The 25,951-nt window shown below is 62.3% G+C and overlaps 1 protein-coding gene across 4 annotated transcripts in view; it reads left to right on the top strand.

The window, feature by feature from the left end:
• The window catches only part of NFATC1 (nuclear factor of activated T cells 1), a 103,247-nt gene that overhangs the window by 53,556 nt on the left and 23,740 nt on the right, over positions 1-25,951 (top strand). For 3 of the 4 annotated variants that reach the window (XM_067698790.1, XM_067698786.1, XM_067698789.1), the window contains 3 exons: positions 3,271-3,326; positions 7,780-7,912; positions 18,878-19,236. In XM_067698790.1, coding sequence (XP_067554891.1) covers positions 3,271-3,326; positions 7,780-7,912; positions 18,878-19,236 — 548 coding nt within the window. Of the gene's footprint in view, positions 1-3,270; positions 3,327-7,779; positions 8,339-18,877; positions 19,237-25,951 lie in introns of those variants that run through there. The other variant, XM_067698788.1, reaches the window with a different exon arrangement.

Below are 25,951 nucleotides of genomic sequence, written 5' to 3'. Positions count from 1 at the left end.
TCTTCCGCCTCTTTCAGGACCACGTGTGGCGACGCCACGTGCGGCCGTGTGGGAGGATTCATTTTCCGTGTCAGCCATGTTGAGCTGTAACTCACAGACCGCACAACTCGCCCAGCTAAAGTCCAAGGGCTTGGGTTAGTTCGGAGCCCAGCACATATATCCCAGGACATTCTCCTCACCCCAGAGAAGCTTCACCCGCTAGCCTGGCAGCCGAGGACCGCTTTCTGTCTCCACGGACTTGCCTGCTCAGGGCGTCCTGTGGGCCCAGCTCCTCCACCCAGCGAGGTCCTTGAGGTCCATCCCGCGGGAGCATCAGGACATCACCCTCTGAGGGCCGGAGAGAGAATGTCCTGGTCATCGTTCGCCGTGCACGGCCGTCGGTGTCATGCGTGACGCTGCAGTGACTCTGTGCGCGGGCTCCCGAGAGCACACGTGTGTTGCTCCCCTGGGCGCTCCTGGTGGGGGTGTCGGGCCTCAGAGGTGCCGCAGCGGCTGGACCTTCCGTCACTCTGGAGGTACATCTGCTGGTCCGCGGGGCTCCGACGGCCCGAGTGTGCCACCACGTGTGGGTCAGAGGCAGCACCTCCCCCCCGGCCCTGCGGAGGGCCGGAAACAAGGGAGGCTGCTGGGACCCTCGGGCCTCTGTCGGTGGCCCCCGCTCAGCCCTGTCCCACGGAGGCAGCTCCTCCCGAGGCGGCTGTGGAAGCCTCCTGGCCGTGGGTGGGGTGGGGAAGCCTTTCTGATGACTCACGCCGCAGGGAATTCCCTAACGACTGGGAATATTTTTACTTCTGGGCTTGCGCGCAGTTTCCTACTGAGAAAGCCAGCAAGTTCCTGATAAGGCTGGAACACAAAGGGCCGTTCAGGGCCGATCGCTTCCCTTCCCGGTAGAGGCTGAACTTGCGCAGGATGCCCAGCCGGGCCTGTGCAGAAGAGGCCGCCCAGAGGCCGCATGGCCTCCCACCCGAGGGAGGCCAGGGCAGCTCTGGGGAGTCAGCAGCCAGCGGGGCTCCGGGTGCCGGTGGGGAGGGTCCCCGTGTGACGACAGAGCAGGCAGTCACCAGCCCTGGGCGGCTCCTCCGGTCTTGGCCCTGAGCAGGGCTGCATGTGCACTTCTGACCGAGGAGACCCTGGCCTCCGAGAGCTCACGCTGCGCTTGGGATCCCCGAGGCCGGCCCCTCGGCTGTGACCCAACCACAGAATAGAGACTCGGGGCCAGAGCCCCCCAGGGCCAGGTGGCGGGGACACAGGGAGCCCTGGGCCTGCGAGTCGGGCTTTAGTGGTGTGGTTTGAAGGGTCTGCACTTTCAGAAACCGTGCCGGTGGCCAGGCCCGGCTGGCTCGCAGCCCTGGTGCGCACAGTGGGACCGCCGGCCCCCAGGCGGGCGCTGTGACAAGGACGGTGTCCCAAAGGCCCGGGAGGCCCTGGAGGGAAGAGACCCCTCCCGCCCTGCGTGTCCTGAGCGTGCACACCCCACCGCCCGCTCCACTCCACGCCTGTATTTCCCTTAATTTTTGTTCCACGGGTGAACCTGCAACAGCGTTCCCGGGAGGCTGGTCTGGTCTTGGGCCCCTCCTGGAGGGCGGTGGTGGTAAGGTGGACGCCGGGTAATGCCGGGCGGCCTCAGTCTCCCCTCTCCTGACGGGAGGCCTGTCAGCCTCTGTCGACGAAAGACAGAGCGGCTGCCGACAGTTCAGGTTTGAGCGCTTAAAGCTGTTTTGGGGGAAAGGGACGAAGATAGGCTTTGTCGTGAGAAAACTTGTTGATCTTAAAAGGCACCAGGGACACGGGAGCCTTGGTTACAGGAAGAGTAACTTCGATCTCCTCAAACCGGTGGGGGGCCCGACAGCACGTCCGCGTGCGCGGCAGGTCTGGGCCGCGCCACGCAGCAGCCTGCGTCCCGTAGCGCTCTGCACAGGCGCTGGGATCCCCCTCGTTTATCGGCCCGGAGCCAGGGCACCTCGTTCACCGAGTCCTGTGCTCGCAGGACTCTGGAGTGTTCGCTGCTTTGCAGACTCCCGATGCCTTTAGGGCGGTGGGTGTTCTTTCCGTTTCCTGTTATTTTTTCCTCGAGGAGAGCTGGATGCGGTTCCCTCGGGCCCCGGCCCCTGTCTTATCACCGAGTGGGTCCATATGGTGGCTACTCAGCTTGGGCACCTCCGCGTCCCGAGGGGCTGGTGTGGTCCTGGCACGGCCCAGCCGCTCTATGAGTCACATTTCCTCTCTGCTCCACCCTCCGCCCCTGCCCGGCCAGCACTGCCAGGGAGAAAAAGGAGATTTTGTCTAATTTATTTATAATTTAGGATTTGGAACACACACACATTTCTTCTTGGAAAACAGAGAATAAGCAACAGCTCAGCCCATCCAGCTGTAATGGTTTGTTTGGGGAGCCGACTTTATACAAGATGCAGAGGAAGGAGGCCCCTGTAGGAGACTGACGTCTATTAATTCAAAGTAGCGGCCAGACGTGGTCCACAAACAGCGTGCCTGCCAGAAGTGCTTCCCAGCTCCCAGAACAGGCTCCGCTCCGTCACCCCGGAGGGCGGGCTTCCAGCCTTCGTCTCCCTCGAGGGCCTGGTCCGGGGACAATAAACCCTTTCTTTCACGGCACTGGAGCCTTTTCAGTTTTTTCAAACATGCAAACGCCACAGGGTGAGGTTAAAAATACCTTGTGTTTTGCATTTCTGTATCCTGATGCGCCAAAGCGCAGTCACAGAGCGGATTTTCTTGTTCATCCGGCGGTTCCCCTGAGCTGGGGCAGGACCGAGGCTCCCGGGCCCCTGCTCGTTAGAATAACCCTGCCCCCGAGACACCGAGGGCTCTGTGGCCCCGGCCGCGAGGCCCCGCAGCCCCCTGTACGCCGCAGGCCAGACTCAAACCGGGTCCGAGTCCCCAGACAGTGCCCTTCCTACCCGGGTCATCCGCACGCCTCCCGGGCTCGCTCCCCTTGGAGACCCGAGCGTGGACCCCTCCCGGGGCTGGCACGTGGCTCCTTCCTGCAGAGCGGGGGTCTCCAGGCCCCGCCAGGTCCATGCTCTCGGGTTTGGGTTTGAGCTTCTCCCCAGGGCCTCGTGGCCTCTCTCCAGCCGGTCAGTCAGGTGCGGCCGGGTCTCACCAGTCTCACCAGCTGTGAGTGGGCCGGCCGGGCCAGGGTGGACCCTCTCATCAGAGGGTTCCCGCCCCGAGTCCCGTCTGCCTGCATCCGGGTGTGATTTCGGGGCGGTGCCCGGTCAGGACAGAGTAACGGACTTCTCGCGCCCTTTCTTGCAGACGGCCACCACATCTGGGAGATGGAGGCGAAAATCGACGGAGCGCTGTGCAAGCCGGTGAGTGCGGCGGGCGGCGCTCTCCGGGCGGGGCTTCTTATGGGCGGGGCTTCTTATGGGCGGGGCTTCTTATGGGCGGGGCTCTTGGCGGCGGCGGCTCCTGGCCTGAGGCACATGGTTTCTACTTTGTTAAAACGAACCACTGATGAACATAACAGACAGAGCGAGGCACGGAGATGGTTGGGAAATGCCTCCCGACATAAGCGCTCGGGACCTGCAGCACGGGGACGACTCGGACGTGGGGCCACCAGGGAGGACAGGGCGCCTCGTGTGCTGCAGGCCCCCCACCAGGAAGCCCAGGATGCACTCATACCCCCGGGGCCTGCTGTCCCCGCTGGCTGCCGTTGTCACCAGGGCCCCAGGGGGCCCGCTGCCCCCTCCCCCCGCCGGGAGGACCTGCTGTCCGGAACCTGAGCACACCTTCCCCGCTCCTGGGCAGGTGGGCCTCGGGGTTCCGCCAGCATCCTTGACAGTGACCCCTCACTGCTGTCCTCCCAGGGAAGAGCCAGGACACAGACGCGAGGTCAGACCTCAGTGTGCTCAGCCGGCTTGTCCGTTGGCCGGCAGCCGGGGCCCCTGCGGGGACGGGCGCCCGCCGCACACGCCTGACCTCTGAGGGGTCGCCGCGCTGGCCCAGGGCCTGCCTGAGCCCGTCCTTACGCGCGGCCTCCCGTGGCCCTCGTGGTTCACGCACGGAGGGACCTGAGGCAGAATGACTTTCTCGAGTTGTCGACGGAGGATGTTTTCGGTGTGGAGTCGTAGCTGCCGCAGCGTTCTCTGACCCACCTTTCAGTCTGTGTCCTTGTGTCTTAAGCGGGCCCTTGCAGACAGCAAAGAGCCAGGGTGTTCTTACCTGCCCTCACAGCCTCTGTCTTCTCGTCGGGGTGTTGCGACTGTTGTGTGTGAAGCGATTATTGCCGGGCTTGGGTTAACTGTGCACCACCGAGTGCGTGTGTGTCCTACTGGGTCCCAGAAGAGCAGTAGAAACCTTCAGGTAGCATAATGTCCAGGCTAGCAGGTGACTCTCTGGAGACATTCACAGACCTTCCAGGCTCTCTGCCTCGGCCCACCAGCCACTCCTGACGCAGGTGTGTGGATGCAGGGAATGGGGGGGTCACGGTTCAGAATCTCGTCCAGGTCAAGGACTGAATTTTTTCCTCAGGCTCCCCCGTGTGAACAGGGGACCTCGGGCTGTGCGCTTTGCCGAAGGGATCTAGGCGCCCTCTGCACGGTGGCCGGGAGGACACGTGCTGGGAAGGAGGCCTGGGGCCTGCACTTCCTCCGCACAGGCGGCGCTGTCAGGAAGAAGCATCTTTCACCTGCGACTTAAGCTTTCTTTTCCAAGCACCGACCCATTTACCAGAAGGCTTTTCAAATGGTATCAGAAGGAGATGCTTCCTCCCTGGCCCAGGGGCGACACCTGCGTCCACGACCTCGCTCCCCCCAGGGTGTCCAGGCCTCTAACCTCACACATCCTCTTGGGCTCCTCCTGGCCCCCCCGAGAAAGTGCCCCATCTCAGGCAGCTCCACTTTCTGACGGGGACTCTGGGTCCCGCAGGCCCAGCAGTCACAGAGCCGGCCCTCAGGTTTGCTGTGACAGACACTGGCCACCAGCCGTCACCCCGAAACGGGGGCCCTCGGCTCCCAGTTCCAGCCCCACTGCAGGCCCGAGTCCTCTGCCCCCAGGCCCCAGTGCCGCCCACCCCTTCTCCCTGGGCAGGAAGGAGAGGCCTGCAGAAGCTATGCATCTGTTGGCATCGAAATAATTCTGCCAAGTTTGCATGTTCAGATTTTCCGTTGTTGAATTTCCTTTTCCACTGTGAACAGCGCATATATTAAAGAAGGCTTAACGGTTATCAGTCATGTGTTCTAAAAGAAACGTAGGACATGTGAATGATGGTGTGCTTTACGTTCACCATTTCATCTTTCTTATCCCTTAAATGAAGTTTACCTTTATATATTTTTTTCTAATTATAAAAGAGTGTCATATTCACTGTGGAAAATTGGAAGATATAGCAAAGTATAACCAAAGAAAACGCCTAGTGTAATTTCACCACTTGGATGTAGCCACCATTCACATTTGGGCGTATTTCCTTCCATCCTTTTCCTGTCATGGGTGTGTGTCTGCACGTGCACACACATATATACACGTGCCTTGTGTCGTGTGCATATTTAAAACAGGGTCGGATTGTGCTGTATTTATAGTTTATGTACTGTCGTGAGCAATTTAGACAATGGGTTTTCTTTTTTTAATTAATTTATTTATCTTATTTATTTATCTTTGGCTGCATTGGGTCTTTGTTGCTGCACACGGGCTTTTCTCTAGTTGCGGTGCGCAGGCTTCTTCTTGTTGCGGCGGCTTCTCTTGTTGTGGCTCACGGGCTCTAGGCGTGTGGGCTTCAGTAACTGTGGCTCGCAGGCTTAGTTGCTCCGCGGCCTGTGGGATCCTCCCGGACCAGGGATCGAACCCATGTCCCCTGCATTGGCAGGTGGATCCTTAACCACTGCGCCACCAGGGAAGCCCCCAGACAGTGGGTGTTCTTAAAGCAGGTGACATGGATGTACTGAGTGCTGTTGGTAACCCTTACTCTGTTCCTGTCGTGACAGGTTTTCCTGTCACTGCATTTTCCTTCCCACCTCTACCTTACTGTGTATTTAGCATTAGTGCTCCCACGAGGACAGAACTTCGTCACAAAATTTCATAGTTTGTCTAGCATAGCAGTCTGTGACCACATCAAAACACAGCCCTCCAGCCTCTTAGAACCCACAGAAGCCGACCGCGCGACGTGGAACCGTCGAGGCTCCTTGCCCTGCCGGACGCATCCCGGTGCTTCCTGCAGCCGCTCCTGTTGACGCCTCCCCGCTTTGCTTCTGGCCTCAGCTCAGGCAAACCCTCTTCCTTTCTGTCTCTTGTCCTGGTTCCTCCTGTAGAGATCAGGCTCTGGTCACCGTGGGCTGCCGTGTCTGCCATCATGGCGCACCCGCTGTGTGCCGGGGGCCAGCATCACCTGCAGGGTCGCCTCATATCATTGAATTCTCAGAAAACAGCCCCCAAGGAGTGTCTTTCTCTTCCGGTTCCCTGCGCAGGTGGTGGAGCTAAGACTCAGAGATGGCAGAGCCAGGGCAGAAACCCAGACCCGTCGGGCCCCAGCCAGGCTCCCGAACACGGGCCGCGTAGCTGGGGTGCAGACTCTGCAGGGGTCTGGCCGGGCGCACACCCTCACCCCCACTGGGTCCGTCCCCTTGGGGTTCCTTTGCTCAGGCAGGAGACCTGCGTGCTTGTGGCTTCTTCCAAATGGAATGAGGCTGTTAGAACAACAGGGGCCATTGCCTGACGCAAGTGTGGCCCCAGGGGACGGAGCCCAGAGGGGGCTGCAGCCCGGGTCCTGGCCCCTCCGGCCCTGCCACTCGTGTGCCCTCCGCAGCAGGCTTCTGAGCCCCATTTCTTCACCTGGAAAGGGAAGAGGTTGTCCTGAAGTTCTCCTCAGTTTTGGTTAAACATTCTTCAGATTTCATTATTAACAGGATTCAATAAATTTTGCTGTTAAATTGGGTAACAGGCTACAGTTACTCTAATTAAAAAAAAAAGGGATGCCATGGATTTTTCTTATACATCTTCGTACTTGTTAACCGAAATCATATGACAAAAAACCTTGAAGAAACTTTCTGGATGTGAACTCTCCTCCCCACCCCCAAAGCAAGGGCACCTCCTTGGCGCCAAGGACAGGCCCTCACGTGGACGCCCGGTCTCGGCACAGGGACCCCAGCCTGCTTCCTTCTCCCACACGCGTGCTGCCCCACGGCGACCTGTGTTTATACCTGTACTTGAAAGGGCCACTTTTGTAAACATGTCGTTGACTTTTCATTGAAAACATGGAAAGGTAACAGCAGCTTCCGCAAGCCACCCTGATGCATCCGTGCCTGACTGTCCGGTCCCCCAAGTTCGCTGAGTCCGACTCTCCCGTCCCCTTCGATTTGAGAGGGTCATGGCTTGGGCTTTGGGCCGTCGGCACAGAACGTCTGCGGCGAGCACTTCCCCTGGGTCTTCGTTGCCAGTTACCTGAACTGCTGCTCCCGGCTTCCCCAGGAGCACCAAGCCGGTGAATGTGGGCTTAGTTTTCTGAAGGTCATGCCCTGGCGTGGGGGCAGAGGGGCGTGGGGTCTTGTGGAGACTTCCCTGCCCGATAGCGGGCCCGCTCTTAGCATCTGTGCTCACGGCTTCTCTCCTGGGCCCAGTCGGTGGCGTCATAGGTGGAGCCCCCGCCTCCCTGCCTCGCACACACCCCAGCCCACCTTTCGGCTCTGCTGGGAGGAATCAGGGTCCCTGCAGGCTCTCAGGGTGGCCTCTCTGAAGGGCAAACCTGCCGTGTGTTTCACACTCCGGGAGGGCCTGGGTGTGTCTGTGCGTTTGCGAGATGCTCACCGCCCCCTCCTTCTGCCGCTTTCTCACTAGAATTCGCTGGTGGTGGAGATCCCGCCTTTTCGCAACCAGAGGATAACCAGCCCCGTCCAAGTCAACTTCTACGTCTGCAACGGGAAGCGGAAGAGGAGCCAGTACCAGCACTTCACCTACCTGCCCGCCAATGGTAACGCTCTCTTTCTAACCCTAAACGCTGCGAACCAACCCACGGGGTGCTTTTCCTGAAAGAGAATCAGGAACCCTGACACGTGGTGGCTTCAGACCGTGTGGTCGCGCTGCACGCCCGAGCTGCTACCGTCCTGTTAGCAAGATCACGTCGTCGGTTCCTTCCAGAGAAAAGTGGAGCTTTCAGTGTATTTTCCTTCGTTACTCTTGGGGCTGGGGGCTGCATTTGGGAATAATTACTGATCATTTTGCTAGCTGCTTGCAGACATACAACCGCCAAGGGGGAAGAGGTGCAGCTCTTCTGTACACAGAAGCTGAGGTGGCCTCGGTGTGAGTTTAAATTCTAGAGATGTTTAAGGCGGAGAAGCAAATGGTTATAATGATTTTGCAGGTGCCTTTAGAAATAAACCCTTGTATGAAGCCTGAAGGCTGGTGGTTGGTGTGATCATTAACTGACGGTAATGATTTCTGTCCTCGAGCTAACGTCCCACAGAAAACTCCTGGTTGGATAATTGCGTCTCCGGTGACCAGGGGGCTTGCGCTCCCAAACACCCTTTACTCGACCAAAAAGCACCTCGTTCAGGTTGTCCGCTCACACGCTCTGAGGATGGTTTCTTGGCCTGAAAAAGACCTGTGTGTGTACCTTCTCCACTTTTCAGGCTGTTTTCTGAAGGAGAACAGCATCGTGTGTTGTTTCGCTTCTGAACTAGTAGAAAGTTGTTTCTCGGTGTTGCCCAGACCCGAGGCCTGGCGCCTGGGGCCCATGCCGCCCTCCTCCAGGCCGGCAGGGTGTGTGTCCAGAGAGGGCCGCGTCCTGATTCACCTGTGTCACGTAAGCACAGCTGTGCCAACGGTCTTGTTATACTGTGACTGCTGTTTTAAAAACTTGAGATTCATATAACCTAGGAGGGAAACCACGCACTAGGACTGATTGCGAAAGCAGCCATGTCATCATCTTAGTAAAAGCAAGACGTTTTTGAAGGCTTCGGTCTCCTCCTAGTGTGAAATGTCACGTACGATAGACTAGGTGATAGAAAGCCCTGGAAAACCCGAGGGGATAGCAAGCAGAATCAACTGTTTTTGGGGCAGACGCTAGCCACGCCTGTCCAGGCTTGAATAACGTGGTCTCGTGCTCATCACGTCACGAGCGTGTACGTGAACAGACCTGCAGGAGTGTGCGTTGCCGTGGGGCCGTCTGTGGGGGCCCCTCTGGGACTTCTGGGATGGGCACTGCGCACTCCACTAATCCTGCCTGTTCTCGGATGTGTACTACATTCCTTACAGCAGAAAATACTCAGTCTTTGTTTGGAAATGTAATGATCGTGTCCTAATTAAAATTCAAGCATGGTTGACTAAAAATTGAATGCTTTAAAGAAAACCTAGGCTTATAAAGAAAAATTCCTTTCTAAAGCAGTTTAGAAATCAGCTCGAATGTCGTTTCCTGCAGTTCCTGCTCGAAGTTCACCTCCCGCTTAACACAGACGCCCCCAGTCAGAGGGAGGGGGTCTGCGCGCAAACCGGGTCCCCCTTTCGGGGGAGGTACCGAGGCCCCCAGAGACACGTCACTGAGATCCTGGGGCAGGACTGTCGAGGGGCCACCGTCTCCCCTCAACCCTACAGCTGCCGTTCAGTCCTGCAGGCTCCCTCCCGCCAGGGGCTGACCTGCCCCCCGCTCCGCACCCCATCACCCCTGTGTCAGCCCAGCACACCCATCGCTCATGCTGTGTGGACCGTCACCCGGACCCCCCGGTCCCTCGAGCTGGTGACCCAGCCCCGCCCACAGAGCCGTCCGTCCGTCCGTCCGTCCCTCCGGAGCATGGCTGTCTGGCTCTGTGGCCTGTGCTGCTCTCATCAGGCCCTGGTCTCCCTTCACTTCTCTCCTGGAAATCTGCCCCATCCCCAGGGGGTCGAGGGGTCCGTGCCACCCACGCCTGAGAGCCCCGGCCCTGCCCTGCCTTCCTGGGTGGCCGTGCCCCGTGGGGCCGTGAGCTCCCTGGGAGCAGGGACCCAGCCGGCCCTGACTCCGTGCCCGGGTCGTGGGGACCGTCCTCCTGTGCTTTTCTCTTGTGAACAGTAAATGCACCAGTGCAAGAGCGGGACTCGAGCTCCCAGCTTTTAGGTTTGGTGTTTTTTCTTGCGGTCGCTTCTGCCCCCTGCAGCTTCGCGCTGAGTCTTCACGTGGTTCAGCAGGTGGTGCTGGTTAGGGGCCAGGTGGGCACCTCCTTCCCACGTCGGGTCTCAGCCTGTCCTTACCCTCTGAAGCCTCCGCACAGAGAAGCCTACCACCCCGCCGCCCGCCGTCTGACGCATCGTTCGTGTCGTTGTTCAAACCGGAAGGAAGCCCGGCTGCGGGTCTGCGCGGGGCCCGGGCAGCTAGGGCCGCTCCCCGTCTCTGGGGGCCGTGTTTGGGGGAAAGTCTCCAGGTGCGTGTAGGACGCCCTGAGCAAGCAGAGTGTGTACAGCGGGGGTTCCTGGCGGGAAGGTCAAGGGCAGAGCAGAGAAGACAGCCGGGCAGTTGCAGGAGAGGCCACGGACCCACCCACGTGCAGCCAGGGAGGTTTTCCTCAGTTTCTTGTTTGTCGCTGTCTGGGTTTAACCGCAGTCTCCCGAAAGAAAGCGTCCGCTCTCTCCAGCGCTGTGAGCTGAGGGGCCCTGGTACCTGTCACGAGGCCGAGACCCCGGGGAAACAGCCCCAGTTAAAGAGGGAAAACAGCCTACTCTGTGGGGAGCAGCCCCTGGGTTCGGGGGGACGACGGCGTCCACCCTGGCTGTGTCCCCAGGGCTTCCGTTTCCGACGCTGCCCAGTGACCCCGGGACGAGCAGGCAGGGGCGGCAGCTCACACACTAGGGGGGAATCCCAGCCAACGACTTCAGAGTCATGGGCCAAAGTCAGCATGTTCCTAGAATGAGGAGGTCAGTCATGACAGATCCTCGGGCCTGGAGGGTCTGCCTGTTCCCCTGAGATGTTTCTAGCTGGTCCCCAGGAGCGCCTGCAGTGGCACCAGGCCCCCTGCCCACCTGTTGCTCGGGGTGAGGGTCCTGGAGCTTCACCAGAGTCAGCCAGGGAGGCCCTGGGGGTGTTGATCCTGGGCCTCAAGCCCACCCGACACTCCCACCTGAAGGCTGAGGGGAGCCGGGTGGGTCCCGGTGCAGGCCGGCGGGAGCCGGGACGGGGCGCCCGCTGTGGCTGGTGGCACGGCCGCTGCCCATGGGCCTTTTGGAAACTTCCTGAGTCAGCTCAGTGGCGTGGCGACCGCGTGGCGGTGAGCGTGCATTGGAGGGGGACGGTGCACAGCTACGCACGTCGGGCTCATGCAGGCGCTGTGATGCACCTTCTCCTGGGAACTCCCGCGTCCCGGAGGCTGCTGTTAGTAAATTGCCAATTTTCGGGCGCTCTCGCTGTTCCAGCAGGAGAACGAGGGACCGATGTTTTCATTTCTTTCCACGTTAAACCTGCCGCCGCAGAGAGGCAGGGAACTGGCTGCCCCACCGGGCGCCCCGGGAGGGACGAGTCAGGGCCGGGCCGGGGCCCGTGGGGAGGGTTTGGAAGCCGCCCTTCCCCGCAGCGCTCTCCACGGGCCTGAGCTCCTCACGGTGTGTCTGGTTCGCACGCCGCTGGCCTCCCCGTGAGGTGTCCAGACCCGGTGGCAGGAGAGCCCAGGCATGTGAAGGGGAGGGGGCTTCCCCTCTAAAGGCCGCCACGGGGTCAACTCTGTCGACCGTCCTGACAGACACCGGCCTGAGGCCCCCGACGTGGCCTTGAATCCGCAGGGAGGGGTTTGAGCTTGGAACAGAGTAGGACGAGGGGGTGAATCGTGGGGCCTGAGCTGCTGGGAAAGAAGGCGGGTGCCCTTTCCGCGGGGGGGGGCCACACCCAAGGCTCCCCCACTGAGACCGTCACCCGTGGCGGAACAGCGAGGGGGAGGGTGGTTTTGATCAGATACCTGAGGGCCACGGCCACCGACTGCAAAGGCAACGCAAGTCGGGAGTGAGGCTGGACCCCCAAGAAGTCTGAGCACAGCCTTGCGGAGGGAAGACCTGGTGACCCCTTCCCCCGGGGACCGGGGCCTGCCCACGACAGCGCGCGGCGCGGGGGTTACCCCAGCACGGCCCCCCGCCAAGTCACAGCCCTCTGTGCACAGCTGCTCGGGTCAAACCACAGGAGAGTGAATCACATTCCCTTCGGACGCAGCGCTGGCAACAGCGGGTGAAGTCCAAGTGGCGCGTTTGCTGGCTCGTGCGGTCTGCTCTGCCCGAAGGCCATGGCCAACCCAGCTGCGGGGAGCCGGAGCCCCGGGTAAGGGCCCTGGAGCCACGGGGCTGGTGCCACAGACGGCGAGGCCGCCATACCCGCTCACACCCCGCCTGCCGCGACAGAGCTGTCTCCCGGTGTCCACTCGACGCTCCCGCAGAGGCTGCCAGGCAGCACCCCCAGAAAGGCGGGGAGGACCCGAGGGAGGACAGGCCACCCCGTCGGGCGTGGCGGGCACTGCCGCCACCGCGGAGCTGGGGTCTCAGCGGAGTCTGTGGTGTCTCGGTCGGGAGGTTCCTGCCATGCGGACCAGAGCCTTGTCCTCTGGGAACCCGAGGACCTGGCGCAAGTGCTGGCTGTGCTGGGGGAGGGGGGGTAGGAGCTTGTGCCTGCTATCACGCGGCGGTGGGGTCTGTGAGTCCCCTCCTCGTCCTCCGGTCCATCCGCCCCAGCCCCCTCTCGGCCCTGGACGCAGACGTGGGCGCCCGCTTGCTGAGGGCCGGCGGTGCAGAAGGCTCCTGCCACCACGTCTCCAGCCTCAGAAAAGTCGCGCCCTGAAGCTGCCCTGCTGGCGTTTGTGTCCGCGGCTCACGCGTAACAAACAGAAGACAGTCTGAGCTTCGTTCTCCGTTCTCCGGGCTCGGGGCAACCTCTTCTGCACAGGGCGGTGGCCGCAGCCGAACCGCTGAGGCCTGGTGGGAGGGGCGGGGGGCGGTCACAGGGGGCGTCCTCGCCTGCGGGGGATGCTCAGCGCCCGTACACCCCCTTCTCGCCATGTCCCCCATGCACAGCGAGACCCTCTCTCCCTCTTAAGACCACAGCCCTATGGCATCAGGGCCCCTCCAACCTCATTGAACCCGACTCCTTTCCTAATGGCCCATTTCCAAACACAGTCACCCTGGAGTTAGGGCTTCAGCCCCCGCGTCTGGGGGACAGTTCAGTCGGCAGCAGCACCCCTGGCCTGTCCGAGGCCAAAGAGCTGGGCTGTGGCCCCAAGCCTGAGCCCTGGCCCCGCTGCTCCCTGTGCCAGCGGGTTGGTAAGAGGGAGGGCCCTGCACCGCTGTCCCCGTGCAGGGGAGGCTCGGTGCCGCTGCCCTTACGGCTCATGCCACGTTGGGTCCCTCACCACCTCTTAGGTGGCCGTCACGTCTGTGTTACAGCTGGAAAAGCAAGGCCTGTGGGTCACAGGATCAGCCCCAGGGCCGCGCAGCCGGCGGGTGCCTGCCGGGGCTCTGAGTTCATCCACCTGAGAGCAGCGCAGACGTTCGCCCTTGTCCCAGGTGTGGCCACGTCTGTGCGTCCGTCCGTGTGTGCAGGACACTAGCTGTGCGTGTAGGAGGAGTGCCTGCTTTTCTCTTGGTGCAGTTTCGGGCTGGCCTGCTTTTCTGCGTCCGTTTTGCCTTTGTTCTTCACTCGCCTGCGTCTGGACGCCATGCAAAGTGCCAGGGATGCGAACATCTGTAAAACCCTGAGCTCCGGGGACTCACAGAGGAGCTTGTGTCACAGGCGCGAAAAGTCTTCTGAATAAAACAGTTGGGTTCCCGTGGTTCTGGTACTCAAGAGGGCCGAGGCCCAAATGTCTCCCCTGTAGCTGCCAGGCAGTCGGCCTTGGCCTCCCGGGGGTCAGAGGACGGGCGTCCCGTGGTCGGACCCCTGGGCCGTGGCCTTGGCCTCCCGGGGGTCAGAGGACGGGCGTCCTGTGGTCGGACCCCTGGGCCGTGGCCTTGGCCTCCCGGGGGTCAGAGGACGGGCGTCCCGTGGTCGGACCCCTGGGCCGTGCTCTTAAGGTGGTGGAGGGCGCCCAGCTCCTCCTGCTTCGTGTGCGGGTCCTGGTCTGGGCACGAGCCCCAGGCGCACAGGTGTGAGGGGAGCCCGGGACGGCTGCTGTGCTCCACCTGTCTGCCCGGGGACGGTGGGAAGGTGATGGCGTGATTCACGAGAGACGGCGTCCTTCTGTGAACGGCCGGCAGGCCAGGGTGTGAGCCCCGCTCCCCGGCAGGGGTCGTGTCACGCTGCCCCCTGGCTTCTCCGTCCACGTGGGATCCTGGGGGTCAGGCTGAGTTGAGGACCCCAGGCCTCAGTTCTGCCCCGGGTCCTGGTAGCGGCCCAGGGCCGAGTGGCCGTGAGCCGAGGGCCTCTGCTGCCCTTGTCTGATCTTCCATTAAATCAGCCATTTGCAAAATCCACTGAACCCCGGGTGAAAGGCAGGGTGTGGACGTGGGCACCGATTCCCATGGGTGGATGCCATCTGAGAGGCGTCGGGAGGGCGTGCGGATGGGATGGGGCAGCTGTGCCTGGGGGGCCACGTGTCCACCCCGCGCCCTGCGGACAGAGCAAGGCTCACACTGCTTGGCCACGTGAGTGACACGGCAGTGCGGCCGCGTCTGTGAACCGCGAGGACCTGGAGAGCGTCCACCCGAGGAGGTGCGGGTCTGGCAGCGGATCCGGAAACGCGGCCGGACCTGCCTGGGCCTCCCCGATCCCACTGGGTGGCCAGCAGGCGGGCCCACGGCCGGGCAGGTCCCCTTCGTCCCCAGAGGAGGCGGGAGGCACCCTCTGCTTTCGGTGTGTTTAGACTCTGTAGGTGCCCTGGGGGTAGCGGGCGCATGTGCCCCGGGCCCCGCGTCTGCTCCACGTCTGCCGGGAACTGCCCCCACCTGGCGCTGAGGCGCTGGGGTCTCTGTCCTGGTCACTGTCCCTGGGCTGTGCGGAGCCCTCAGGGCAGGCGGGGGGGGATTATCTCCGTTAAGTGCACAGGAGTCTGTGCCCAAAGGGAGTTCGTAGTGGTGGCCTCGTGCTGGGGCCTCCAGAGGTGGGATCGGCCCACTGCGCGGGTGCGGAGAGGCTGCAAATGCAGGGGAGGGCGTCTGAGCCGAGCAAGGAGGCCCAGCTCGGCTGGGTCACCAAGGACTCGTGCGCCTGCGAAGGCCTGGAGGCTGCGGTGGGGAGGGGTCCCGCCCGGGTCGAGTCTCCACCCGACCGTGGGAAGAATCCAGTGGGTCCCGACGCCATGGGAAGGTGATGCATTTCCTGAGCCTTCGCCTCACGCCCTCGGCCGGGTCTGGCCCACAGAGGCCCCCCAAGATCGTCTTGCTGAGACTTTCCCAGAAAGACCCCCAGGGCGAAGAGGGAGTGAACGCGGGTGCCCCAGGGCAGCTTTAAACAGGTCATAAACCACGGACATTGAAGCGGCCAGCAGCACAGATGCCCGATCGCTCCTGCCCTCCGCCAGCCCCCGGGATCGCAGGGCCCAGGCTGGCCGCGTGGCATGTAAATCAGGCCCACGGCCGTTTCCCCGGCTGCACCTCCAAAGCTGGCAGAGCAGACAGGGTGAGGGTTTTTAGAGAGCTCGGGGGACCCTGGACGAAAGGGGCGAGCTGGCCCTCGTGCTGGCTGAAAATCCGGTGCAGGAGAGAGGCACCCAGCAGGGCTTTAACTTAAACCTGCTAGACACGTATTTCCTTAAGGTCGAGAGCTCTGAGCCTCAGCGCGCTGATGCAGAGCTTAACCCTTGCCATTCTGGACGCCACAGGCCACACGGGCAGCTTTCGAATCCTCCCCCCGTCCCGGGTCATATGGGTTTGTCGGGGCTGTTTTTAGTGACAGCTGTGCCCACTGGCCGTTTCTGGATGATTCTGGTTGGAGGCTGCCCCCAGCTCCGCAGTGCCGTCTGCAGAGCCACGTCCTGGAGCCTGAGGCTGTAGGACCAGAGGCAGGGCCGCTTGTTCCTGGGAGAGGCCGTCTTGCCTGTGCTGGAGCTGACGGCCACCTTCACACCCTGGGCATTGTAGCGGGAAGCGTGCGCGGCACATCACATGTTCTCTTACAGGCGAGGACGTGCGTCTGTGTCAAGGTTGCCCCAGGCCGCTCCGCTACCCCCAGCCCGCCTCCCTGGGATGCCCAGCTCGGAGCAGGAGCCCGTGTCGGGCTGCACACAGAGCTTGGACCCAGCAGAGGCCCCTCCTTGAGGTGGGCTTCCACGCGGGGACCCCAGCCGGTAGGTGCTCACGGCAGAAACCCCAGGTTGGGACTTCCCTGGTGGTGCAGTGGTTAAGAATCGGCCTGCCAATGCAGGGGACACGGGTTCGAGCCCTGGTCTGGGATCCCACACGCTGCGGAGCACCTAAGCCTGTGCGCTACAACTACTGAGCCTGCGTTCTAGAGCCCGTGAGCCACAACTACTGAGCCCACGTGCCACAACTACTGAAGCCCACGTGCCTAGAGCCGGTGCTCCACCACAAGAGAAGCCACCGCAATGAGAAGCCCGCACACTGCAAGGAAGAGTGGTCCCTGCTCACTGCAACTAGAGAAAGCCCACACGCAGCAGTGAAGACCCAACACAGCCAAAAATAAATAAACAAATAAATTAATTTAAAAGAAAGAACCCCTGGGCTGCAGAAGCTGCCGCCACGGGCGTGCGGATCGGGAGCGGAGAGACCCTTGGTCCTGAGGGGCCACCCGACGAAGCCACAAGTGCTTCCGCATTCGCGCTGGGACACGGGGCCACAGGCGCACCGAGTCTGGGGGCCCGGCCTGGGCTGTGAACGGCTCCTGTACCAAGTGCCCGCCCCTCCCCTGGGGCCTGCGGTCCCTGCGTCAGGGCACGTTCACGTGGGGAATCTTCACACCCTCGCTGTGGAGGAAGCCCTCGGAGCCACGGGAGACACACGCGGCTGCTGCCGGGACCTGCAGGCGTTTCCCCCACGTGTGAGCCACACGGAGATCAGTGCCACCCGAGGACGGCGGGCAGCGGCCCTTCTCGGTGTCCTGCCGGCAGCCAGTGACACTTTCCCTGGAATCCAGTCCTGTGGGGACCCGACCCCTCACGCAGAGCCCTAGCTGACTGTGAGAGAGAGAGGGAGAGAGGTCCCTTCCCCAGCAAAGGCCCGTGAGTGTGGGCACCGGGGCGGGCCAGGCCCTGTGGGTCGTCGGCCTGGCTGATGAAAGCAAACGCACACCCCCGCGGAGCACCCGGGGTGAGGACGCCCCGTGCACCCTCCGCAGGCTCGCCTGCCCCCGCCGTGCTGGGTGCGTCCTGTCCAAGAACGCTGGGCACACTGGGGTCGGGGCGTCCGAGGCGCCGCGCCCTACAGCTCTCGGCCCGACGTGACTTCGGGGACGAGTGGCCGACCGTGGCTCGGCCTGCAGGCAGCAGGGATACTTCCCGTGGCGGCCCCTCAATGACCATCACCCGCGTGTTTCCTCCCTGCCCTCCAGCTGTCAGCGCCGCCCGGGGACCAGGCGCCTCCCTGCCCAGCATGCAGACACGTCAGACGCGGGAAGAATGACGGGAAGCAGGGGCTGGGAAGTTGGCACAACGAGGGCAAGACTAAAGGAAACAGCTTCTCTGGGAATCCTGAGTCGAAAGCCCAGGGCCTGGAGACGCTCAGCGGAGTTATGTGCTCCTGTGTCAGTGGGTCTGGAGTGTCCCCTGGGTCCCAGCCGTGTGGCTACCGTGCTACCCAGGCGCCCCGCGGACAGGCTTCGCAAGAGGCCGTCTTCCTCGTCACGGCTGCTGTGGATTCGCAGGTGCCGGCTGTTCCGGAAGAGATGTGCATCCTTGCTGGCTCGAGACCTTGGTTAGAGCAAAGCTCTGTTTGGGAGAGAACCTTTATTTACTTAAGGAGGAGGCTGGGATTGCGAGGGGCGTTCCCTCCGTGCGGCTGCCCCGGCCGCCGGGAATCCGGCAGCACACACACGAAGAGGTGAAAATGTGATTAGGGGGGATCTGATGACAGCTCATTACCCATCCTGCGTTTGCTACGGCAGCACCGGGCATCTGTTACGAATTTAACTGCGCTCTTACCAGTCACTAGCAGGATAATCTGACCACCGGGATGTCTCCTGTAAACTGGTGTAAGAGGCAGGAACCAACGAGAAAACGGGACACAGGAAGTAAGCAAGGGCGGGAGTGGAGCCCCAGCCCCTGTGCAGACCCCACGGCACATCTGCTCACCTTCTCCCTGGCCCTCTCGGCGCCTGGTCGGGCCCACGGCCTGGAGGGGAGTGAAGGGGACCCTCCAGTGCCCATCACGCCCTCCTCCCAGCCCGGTTCTCTGCACCGCCGGCTTCCTAGCGAGGGGTGGACAGGGCAGTGGTCTGGAAGCCGTCCGGGGGCTTCCGGCTCTGCCCCAGGAGCTGCGCGATCACTGGCTGTGTGTTGTCTCCAGTGGAAACGAAGCAGCAGGAGGGAGGGGTGGTGTATTTGCTCGTGTGGAACTGGTTTCCTTGTCGAGTGGCTGAAGGCTCCTCTCCTACAGCAAATGGACACTCATCTTTTCTGTCAGATTTTTACCGACTTCCAAACGCCATCTTACCGTTCAGGTTCACCAAATGTCAGACATTTATCAGATAGGGCGTCAGTAGCAGCAGAAATGCAGTAGTGCATCCAAGTTAAAACTGTCCCTTTGGTTTTACTACAAATCCGCGGGCCCTTGGGCCCAAGGCTTCTACCGCAGTTTGCGAATGGATTCTTCTAGCACATTAGTGCTGGGGGAGATGCCAAGGAAAACAGTGCTCTCGTATGAGAGCCAGCTGCAGCTTTCTGGGCCGATGACTCACACCCTCCTTTTAATCGGGTGGGAGAAGCAGGCAGGAGACACACAGGGACTCAGTCAAAGCGCTGTTTGTTTTCGGAGGGTATCCTAGCCACGGGCCCGCCCCGCGGCTCCCATCTGCAGCGCGTGTTTATTTAACTTCTTTTCTTTCTCGCAGTTCCAATCATAAAGACGGAGCCCAGTGATGACTACGAGCCTGCCCTCACCTGTGGACCAATGAGCCAGGGCCTGAGTCCGCTCCCCAAGCCCTGCTACGGCCAGCCGCTCGCCCTGCCGCCTGACCCGGGCTCCTGCCTCGCGCCCGGCTTCCCGCCCCGTCCGCAGAGCAGCGCCAGCCCCGAGCTCCATGACCTCTCCTGCGCCCCCTACGGCCCGGCCACGGCCGGCCCGGGCCACGGCCCCCTCGGACTTCCGCGGCCAGTCGGCGGGGTCCTCGCCGGCCAGGAGGCGCCGAGACCCGCGGGCGTGCCTCCCGGGCCCCCCCAGCCGCCGCCCCCCGCCCCGCTGCAGCCACAGGTGAGTCCGCCGTCGAGTGGTAGCTGCTCCCCGGGGTGCCGGCCAGCGCTCTGTCCCCACAGTCCCTCCTCTCCGCTGCCGCCTGGGACCCAAGAGCCGACCCGCCTGCAGCCCTGCGGCCCCACGCGCCCCCCCGGGACGGGCCACCAGCAGCAGCAGCCGTCCGAGGTTCCGAGCAGCGAGCCTGCAGCCGCCCGGCCCCTGCCAGCGCCCGAGGTGCGTGAGGACAGTAATCATAGTCTGGCCCCCATTCCCGTAACGGTCAAGCGAGAGCCTCAGGAGCTGGACCCGCTGGACCTGGACGACGGTAAGTGCTCGCGGGCAGGCGTGCGGCCAGCCTGGCGCCGTGGGCCCGCCGCGGCAGGAGGGGCGCGTGCACCAGCCGCCCAGCTGGGGCGGGCCTGGCGTGTGTCCTGCGGGATGCCCCTGCCGCCCTCAGTGGCCCCTGGCGGCCGGCAGTGTTGCCGCCAGCCAGCGGGGTCACGCAGCTCTGCCCGGTGGGGGCCTGTGGCTGTCGACCCTCGGGTACACTGTCCACGGGGAGACACGGGGAGAGCTCGGGGCGCCCAGGTGTGCCGGCCCTGGCCGCGTGGAGCAAGCGCCCCCGGGAGCTGACGTGCCCTGTTAGGAGAGAAGACCGCCTGGCCTCGGCCGCGGCTCCAGCTTCTCGATTCCTAGTGTCCGAACCGCTTCTCTAGTCGCGTGAACCGTTTATGTATTCGCGCAGCTGAAAGTGAGCGACTGGCACCCTGTTTGGCTCATGAGAACATTTTAAGCACGTGACAGGCTTGTCGGAAGCTCAGTGATCAGGCGATGAGGTGCCGGTGGCTCCCTGGACCGGGGCTCGGGTCCCAGCGCGGCACCGGACTCCATGGAGACGTGTTCAGGGTGATTTGGAAACCAGGCGTCCTCGAGACACCTGCAGTCAGGCTAATTCGTGTAAAAATCTGAGCCCCAAGTTCTTCCCATAAAATGAGAGCAGAAGGCACCTCGTCGAAGGATTGTTTTTCTCTTTCATTTGGGAAAAGGTGCCGGGGGCCCCGTGATCTGGTGGGTGAGAGGTCACCGGTGCTCTCGTGGGCCCTGCGTGGACGGTCCGTCCGTGTGGGCGCACAAAGCCAGCCTGGAACAAGGCAGCGAGAACCCGTCCCCCAGAGGAAGCCGCACCGGGCTGGTCTCAGAACCTCTGCCTGAGGGGCCCTGGGACCACACGTGTGCCCCGAAAACAGCGGGCAGACGAGCGCCGTCGGCGGGTGCAGGGCCGGGAGAGCCCGTGGGGGACGGGGGCCCAAGCCCAGCCGTCTGCTCTCGCCCGAAAGCTGTGAGGCGGGGCAGGGCCTGGAGGAGGGAGACGGGCGCCTTCTGCGGCCCCCGCCCTGACTCCAGCGGGACCACGGCGGAGCTTGCTGGCGCAAAGCAGACCTGAGGGCCAGCGTCCAACCTCAGACACGGGCCTGCCTCGGCCGGACCCTGGGGTCAAAGGCGCCGGGGTGAGCGGGGGTGCGGAGCAGGGCCTCCTCCCGTCCTGACCGCCGTCCCGGTCCCATCGTGAGCGCAGGCGTCTGGTTAGGTGAGCCTGGCACCTCCTGGGCCGTGACCAAGCCCCTAAGGTTGCTGAGGGCCCAGAACGTGGTCCTCAAGGGAAGAGCCCCTGAACTCGGGGCGGTGCCTCTGAAAGCACGTCTGAGGGTGGGAGGGAGGGACCTGGCCTCTCTAGGGTCCCACCAGCACACCCTACAGAGGGGCCGCCTGCGTTTACAGAAGAAGGACACTTGAAAGCATGTGGCCTTGATTCAGGAAAGAGCAGGGGAGGCCCTGGGAGGGGCCTCACTGCCCCCCGAGCAGACAGGGACCTGTGAGACCCTGAGGCCTGGGGTGGCCAAGCTGACGGGGTCCAGCCCTGTTGCTGGGCTGGGGGCTGCAGCCGGCGTTTCACCAGCAGGAAGGCCCCTGTGCTCCAGGCCCGCCTGCACCTGAGCGTCAGGCGGGGCGGCGAGCGGGGGCCCCGGGGGCACCTGCGGCCACTCCTGGGACAGCAGCTTCAGGGACTCGGTCCCGAAAGGATCCTCGTGGGCCCTGCTTTGTGCTCAGCGGCCATCGCCCGGGCCAGCTGTCAACGCGGCCTTTCGGTTTTGGCCACGAGAGCGAAGTGACGTCGGTTTCCTTGGTCAGGATTGGGGTCACGGTGTGCGGCTTCCCCAGAAAGCGGTGAACGCGTGTCCGTGAACGTGCATGTATCTTCACACCACCCCCACGCGTGACGTTTCGGTGCCACCCTGCTCGTCCCCAGTTAAAGCCACGCCAGGGTGGAGCCCTGAGCGGCAAAGAGTAAACGCTGCCCTGGCCCCGTTCCGAGGGGCCCCGCCACGTCCCTGTGGGTGGACATCCCCTGCGTGGACGCTGCGCCCAGCGTCCCCCCGAGCGGTCTTTCCCAGAGGGAGGCCCCCGAGGTGGAGGGAGGCCTCGGGTGCACACGCCGCGTGGCCGGGAGGCGGCCCCGCACGAGCCTGGCTTCCCTGCGGGGGGCTCTCGGGCCCGCGGGGTCGGTCTGAGCACACAGGCCGGAGGAACGGCCCTGGAAGTGGCCACTGAAAACTAAGGCTATGGGGCTTCTCTCCTGGAGTTGGAACCACACGCCTTCCGGTCAGGCGTCCGTCCCTGCGCAGGAAAGCAGTTCAAGTGTTTGTTGCTCGGTCTGAGCGGCTCAAGACTCCCCGCGTCCACAGGCAGTGAGCATAGAGAAGGGGCCCGGCTCTTGCTAGAAGGCTTGTAGTGGAAGCAGCAGGAAGCACGTCTGTCCTCGTGAGCGGGTGGCCGGAGCTGTCAGCTGCGTGCCGGGGGGGCTCTTGGGGGACCTTGAGGCCACATCTCCGTGCTCACCGTGGTTCCTCCGCCTGGAACCCACTTGCTCACTTGCTTACAGGAGCTGTGACGTAGACACAGGTCAGTCCCTCGTAAGTCCTCGAAAGACCGCCTAGTGCAGAATAAAGGCCCACATGGTGGCGTGGGGACCTGAATCCCCAGCCTCCCCGGCCCAGGGGCTGAGGGGCTCCAGGGCAGGTTCTTACTGGTCCCTCCTGACGGGGATGGGGGGAGGGGTACGCCGGTGTCGTGGGGTGGGTGTGGGCCCCCGAGGTTCCTGTACAGCTTGGATGCCTTGAGTTGGCACCAGTGACCTGATCCTTGGCCGGTCCCACCATTAAACGTTTGTGGTTGAGGGGTTTGAAAGTTAGTTTGTTAAGAGGGACGATGTCCACACTCCCGCTTGTTCTGGGGGGAGGATGGCGTGCCTCGAGGGCGCGTGTACAGAGCGCGGCCCCCGAGGCCCGGGTGGGAGAGGGAGCCGGTCGGCCAGGCCGATCCCTGATTTAGAAAAGAGGCCCCTGTGAAAGGTTTGGAAGGGGGCCCGGGGAGGGGGTCATCGCCTCAGTCTAAGGCACATGCGACTTTCCTTGTATGTCTGGGTTTTAGTTGGCAGCCCAGCCCAGGAAGGTGCAGAGAAGAGAAAATGGAGACGAGGGCGGAAAACTAAATCAGAAAACTAGACGCTGATTTCAAGTGACCTTGATGTTAAAAGGCAGAGACTTCATCGTTGTCATTTACACCCAGGGAGAGGCGAGTAGTTGGGGTGGCTGACGACAGGGACCAGGGAACAAGGACCAGGAGGGGGCGCAGGGGGAGGAGGGAGGGGGCGATTCAGGCTGTGCACGGCGGCCCCTCCCCAGGCCTCGTCTCAGCAGGACGGGGTAGCTGGTGCCAGGGGCCGCTGGCGGGTACGACCTGCTTGTCGCCTGGGCTTTGCCCCGAGAGCCGTGGCGCCGTTCCCCCAGGGCAGGAGGGACCAGCCGTGCACCACGGCTCACACAGCGAACTCAGCCCCGTGTCACTTGCAGGCACGCAGAGCCATTGCGCGTCACGACCCCAAGGTGACAGGTTAGGTGACATCCCGCCTGGCCCCGCCCCTCACCACCACTGCCCTCAGGGCTCTCAGAGGCTGATGGGAGCCGAGGCTGCAGTGACTCTGGCCCTTGCTTGCTTCGTGGGTGCAACCACTGAGTCAGGGGGCGATTGGGGTTCCTCGGGCTTGTTTGTGATGCTAATGGCGACAGGTCTGTGAGGGGTGAGAGCTTATCTCACACGTGTTCTGGTTTTTTATTTGGGTTTTTTACTTTCCAGGAACGTAGAATGAAAAAGGCAATAATAGGATATTATGTCCAGCTCCAGAGAGCCTGGGGCATCTGGGGCCCGTAAATGAACCATTTAGAGACCGCAAAGCAGCCGTGCCTTACGCGGGGGCCAGCTGCTCAGTCTGTGGAGTGGCTCCCCAGATGTGGCGGGTTAACGCACGTCCCAAGTCTCCATTTACCTCGAGGAACAATTTGAGTGCACGAGGACTCGCCTCAGATGAACCCCAACTTGTCGATAGGGTTGCTTTTTTTTTAAGTTGTTTCTACTCTTCGGTTTTGTTTCAAAAGTGTCTGGACCATAAATAGTTCCCACTATGATTTATTCTTTAGTTCAACAATATGCGTGAAACATGCTCTCCACTCGGACTTCTCGATCGTGGCGGTTCCACGGCGCAGCTTTTCTTTTAAAAATTAGCTTATGGGCCTCATTTATTTTGAATGTAGATGAAATGTGTCATAAAAGCCACACGTGAGCCATTTCCGTGGTGTGACTTTTGGGACCCGCCCCTCGCAGAGCTGCGCTACGCGACCGCACAGCAGCAGCCCTCTCTGGGTGACGGGTTGTCCTTGACCGACACACGTGAGAATGTGGGCGGCTCACACACACGCGCACAGTAGTCCGTGTGCCGCTTGCGTACATCTGCTGGAAAGCCATCGTGAACGTCCCTGAAGCTCGCAGAGTTTATCCAGCCAGCGTTAACGTGAAGCGGCCCCGTTTTGCTGACGTGAGGATCCCCCTTTGCGACCCAAGCGACGGCTCCCGGGGTGTCGGTTTGTCTGCCACCGTAGCAGCCCCTCCGCGTCGTGCCCCGCCCGCCCTGTGGCCTCGGCCACGGTCGGCCCTTTCGGTCCCCTGCAGGGGCTCTCGGGTTTCCACAAGTCTAGATGTCATTAGAACAGCAAGCAGGTGGAGCAGGCGGCCAGGACCATGTCTGCCCCGCGTCTGGCTGTGCGTCCCCCGCGTCCCCCCTTCTTTCCTGAGCCTGGGCTGCTCTGGGGGAGGACACGGTGCTTTCCTCATGGAAAGTCTTACTAACCTGGCCCAGGGCCCGGCTCTGAGGCCTTCCCCGCTCCTGGTGATGATGGAAAGAGCCTGCCTTGCAGGTCAAACGCACGAGCTTGTTAACACTGCAGACGTGGGCTGCTACCCGGGGGCGGGAGGACACATTCAGCCGTGCACGCGGTTCCTGAGGGTCAGTCCTTAAGGCCCGGGCCCCTGGGGTACCACCAGAGGCGGCGGATGCTGGTGGCGCGCTGACCCGCAGGCTTTATCTCCTGAGGTGGAGTCCACCGGGGCCCGAGCTGAAGCTGCCACCTGGAGGAGCGGAGCCCCCGCCCGCTCACTTCCACTTTGCCCACCCGGTGGCGGTGCGTGCCTCCCGGGCGCCGGAGTCTGTATGCACGGGGACTCGGGGCTGAGCTTCCAGGGCCGCTGTGCCTCCAAGTGGGTCAGACCGGTGTGCAGGCTTGGGCGCAAGTCTCTGCCTCGTCCCCGACTGGGTGGACCCGAGCGACAGCCAGTGAGTGGCGGGAGCGGTCGACCACTGTCAGCCCGCCACGGGCAGCGCTCGAGCACTGCGCGTCTGCTGCGCCCTGGGAGGTGTGTGCTCGCCGCTGCGGTGCGCTGCAGGGCAGCAGCCGTTAGGATCTGCCTCTGGCGGAGGAGGAGGGAAGGCAGGGACTGCTCTGAGGTGTCCGCTGAGTCAGGGCCTCTATAAATAGGGCACTGCCTTTGGCCCCGGGGACACAGCTTGCTAGGCTAGGACGTTTGAGAGTCTCCTGCAGCTCGTATGACACTGCAGCTTAGGTGTCCGAGGTTCGGGGCGCCTCTCAGTTGCAGGATGTAGACGCTAGCTAGAAGCGTGGACTGCTTTGACTTCTAATCAGGTCTTCTCCAGCCCAATTATTTTCTGTGCACTTGGAGGGGAATTTGGTGGTTTGCTTTCAGCTAACATTCACCTTCTCCCTTAATCCTAGGTCTTAGCTGATTTCCTTCTGTAGATGGGAGAGCTGTTTGACGTTCTTAATTGGAGGGAAAGAAACAGGGGAGAAAGCGAGGGAAGAGCTGGAAAGGTCTTGTGGAACTAGAACCACTTAGGTCTACCTGGTGCCGGAAACACTGGCGACGGAAGCTGGCGCTCGGACCTGGCTGCGTGCGGGGCACTTGGGCGCCTCGTGGTGCGTTGTCTCCAGTCTCGGGCAGGCTGTGAGGGTGGGAGAGTGTTGGCAAGTGAGCGCGTCAGGACCGTGACGCAGTTTTCCAGTGTGGCAATACTTCTGCAGAGGCGAGCATCTTTCCAGGGGGATTTAATCAGCTCCGTCTCCCTTTCAGACCAGGTTGCACAACCTTGGCCTGGTCTCTGCGTTTTCTCTCTCTGATGCCATACATTTCAAAGCGCTTTCTCGCTGAAGAACAAGCACACCTGACAGATCCTCTCAGATCCGCGAGCCGCACCTGGCACACGGCTGTATTGTGTTCACCAGAGCGTGAAGCCAGAAGGAAAGGTGTCCAGCAGCACAGGAGCCAC

Source organism: Pseudorca crassidens, chromosome 12, assembly GCF_039906515.1.
Source record: "Pseudorca crassidens isolate mPseCra1 chromosome 12, mPseCra1.hap1, whole genome shotgun sequence".
In the NCBI taxonomy this organism is placed as follows: domain Eukaryota; kingdom Metazoa; phylum Chordata; class Mammalia; order Artiodactyla; family Delphinidae; genus Pseudorca; species Pseudorca crassidens.
Note: the sequence above shows the minus strand (reverse complement) of the source record. Positions and strands in the feature narration are given on the sequence as shown.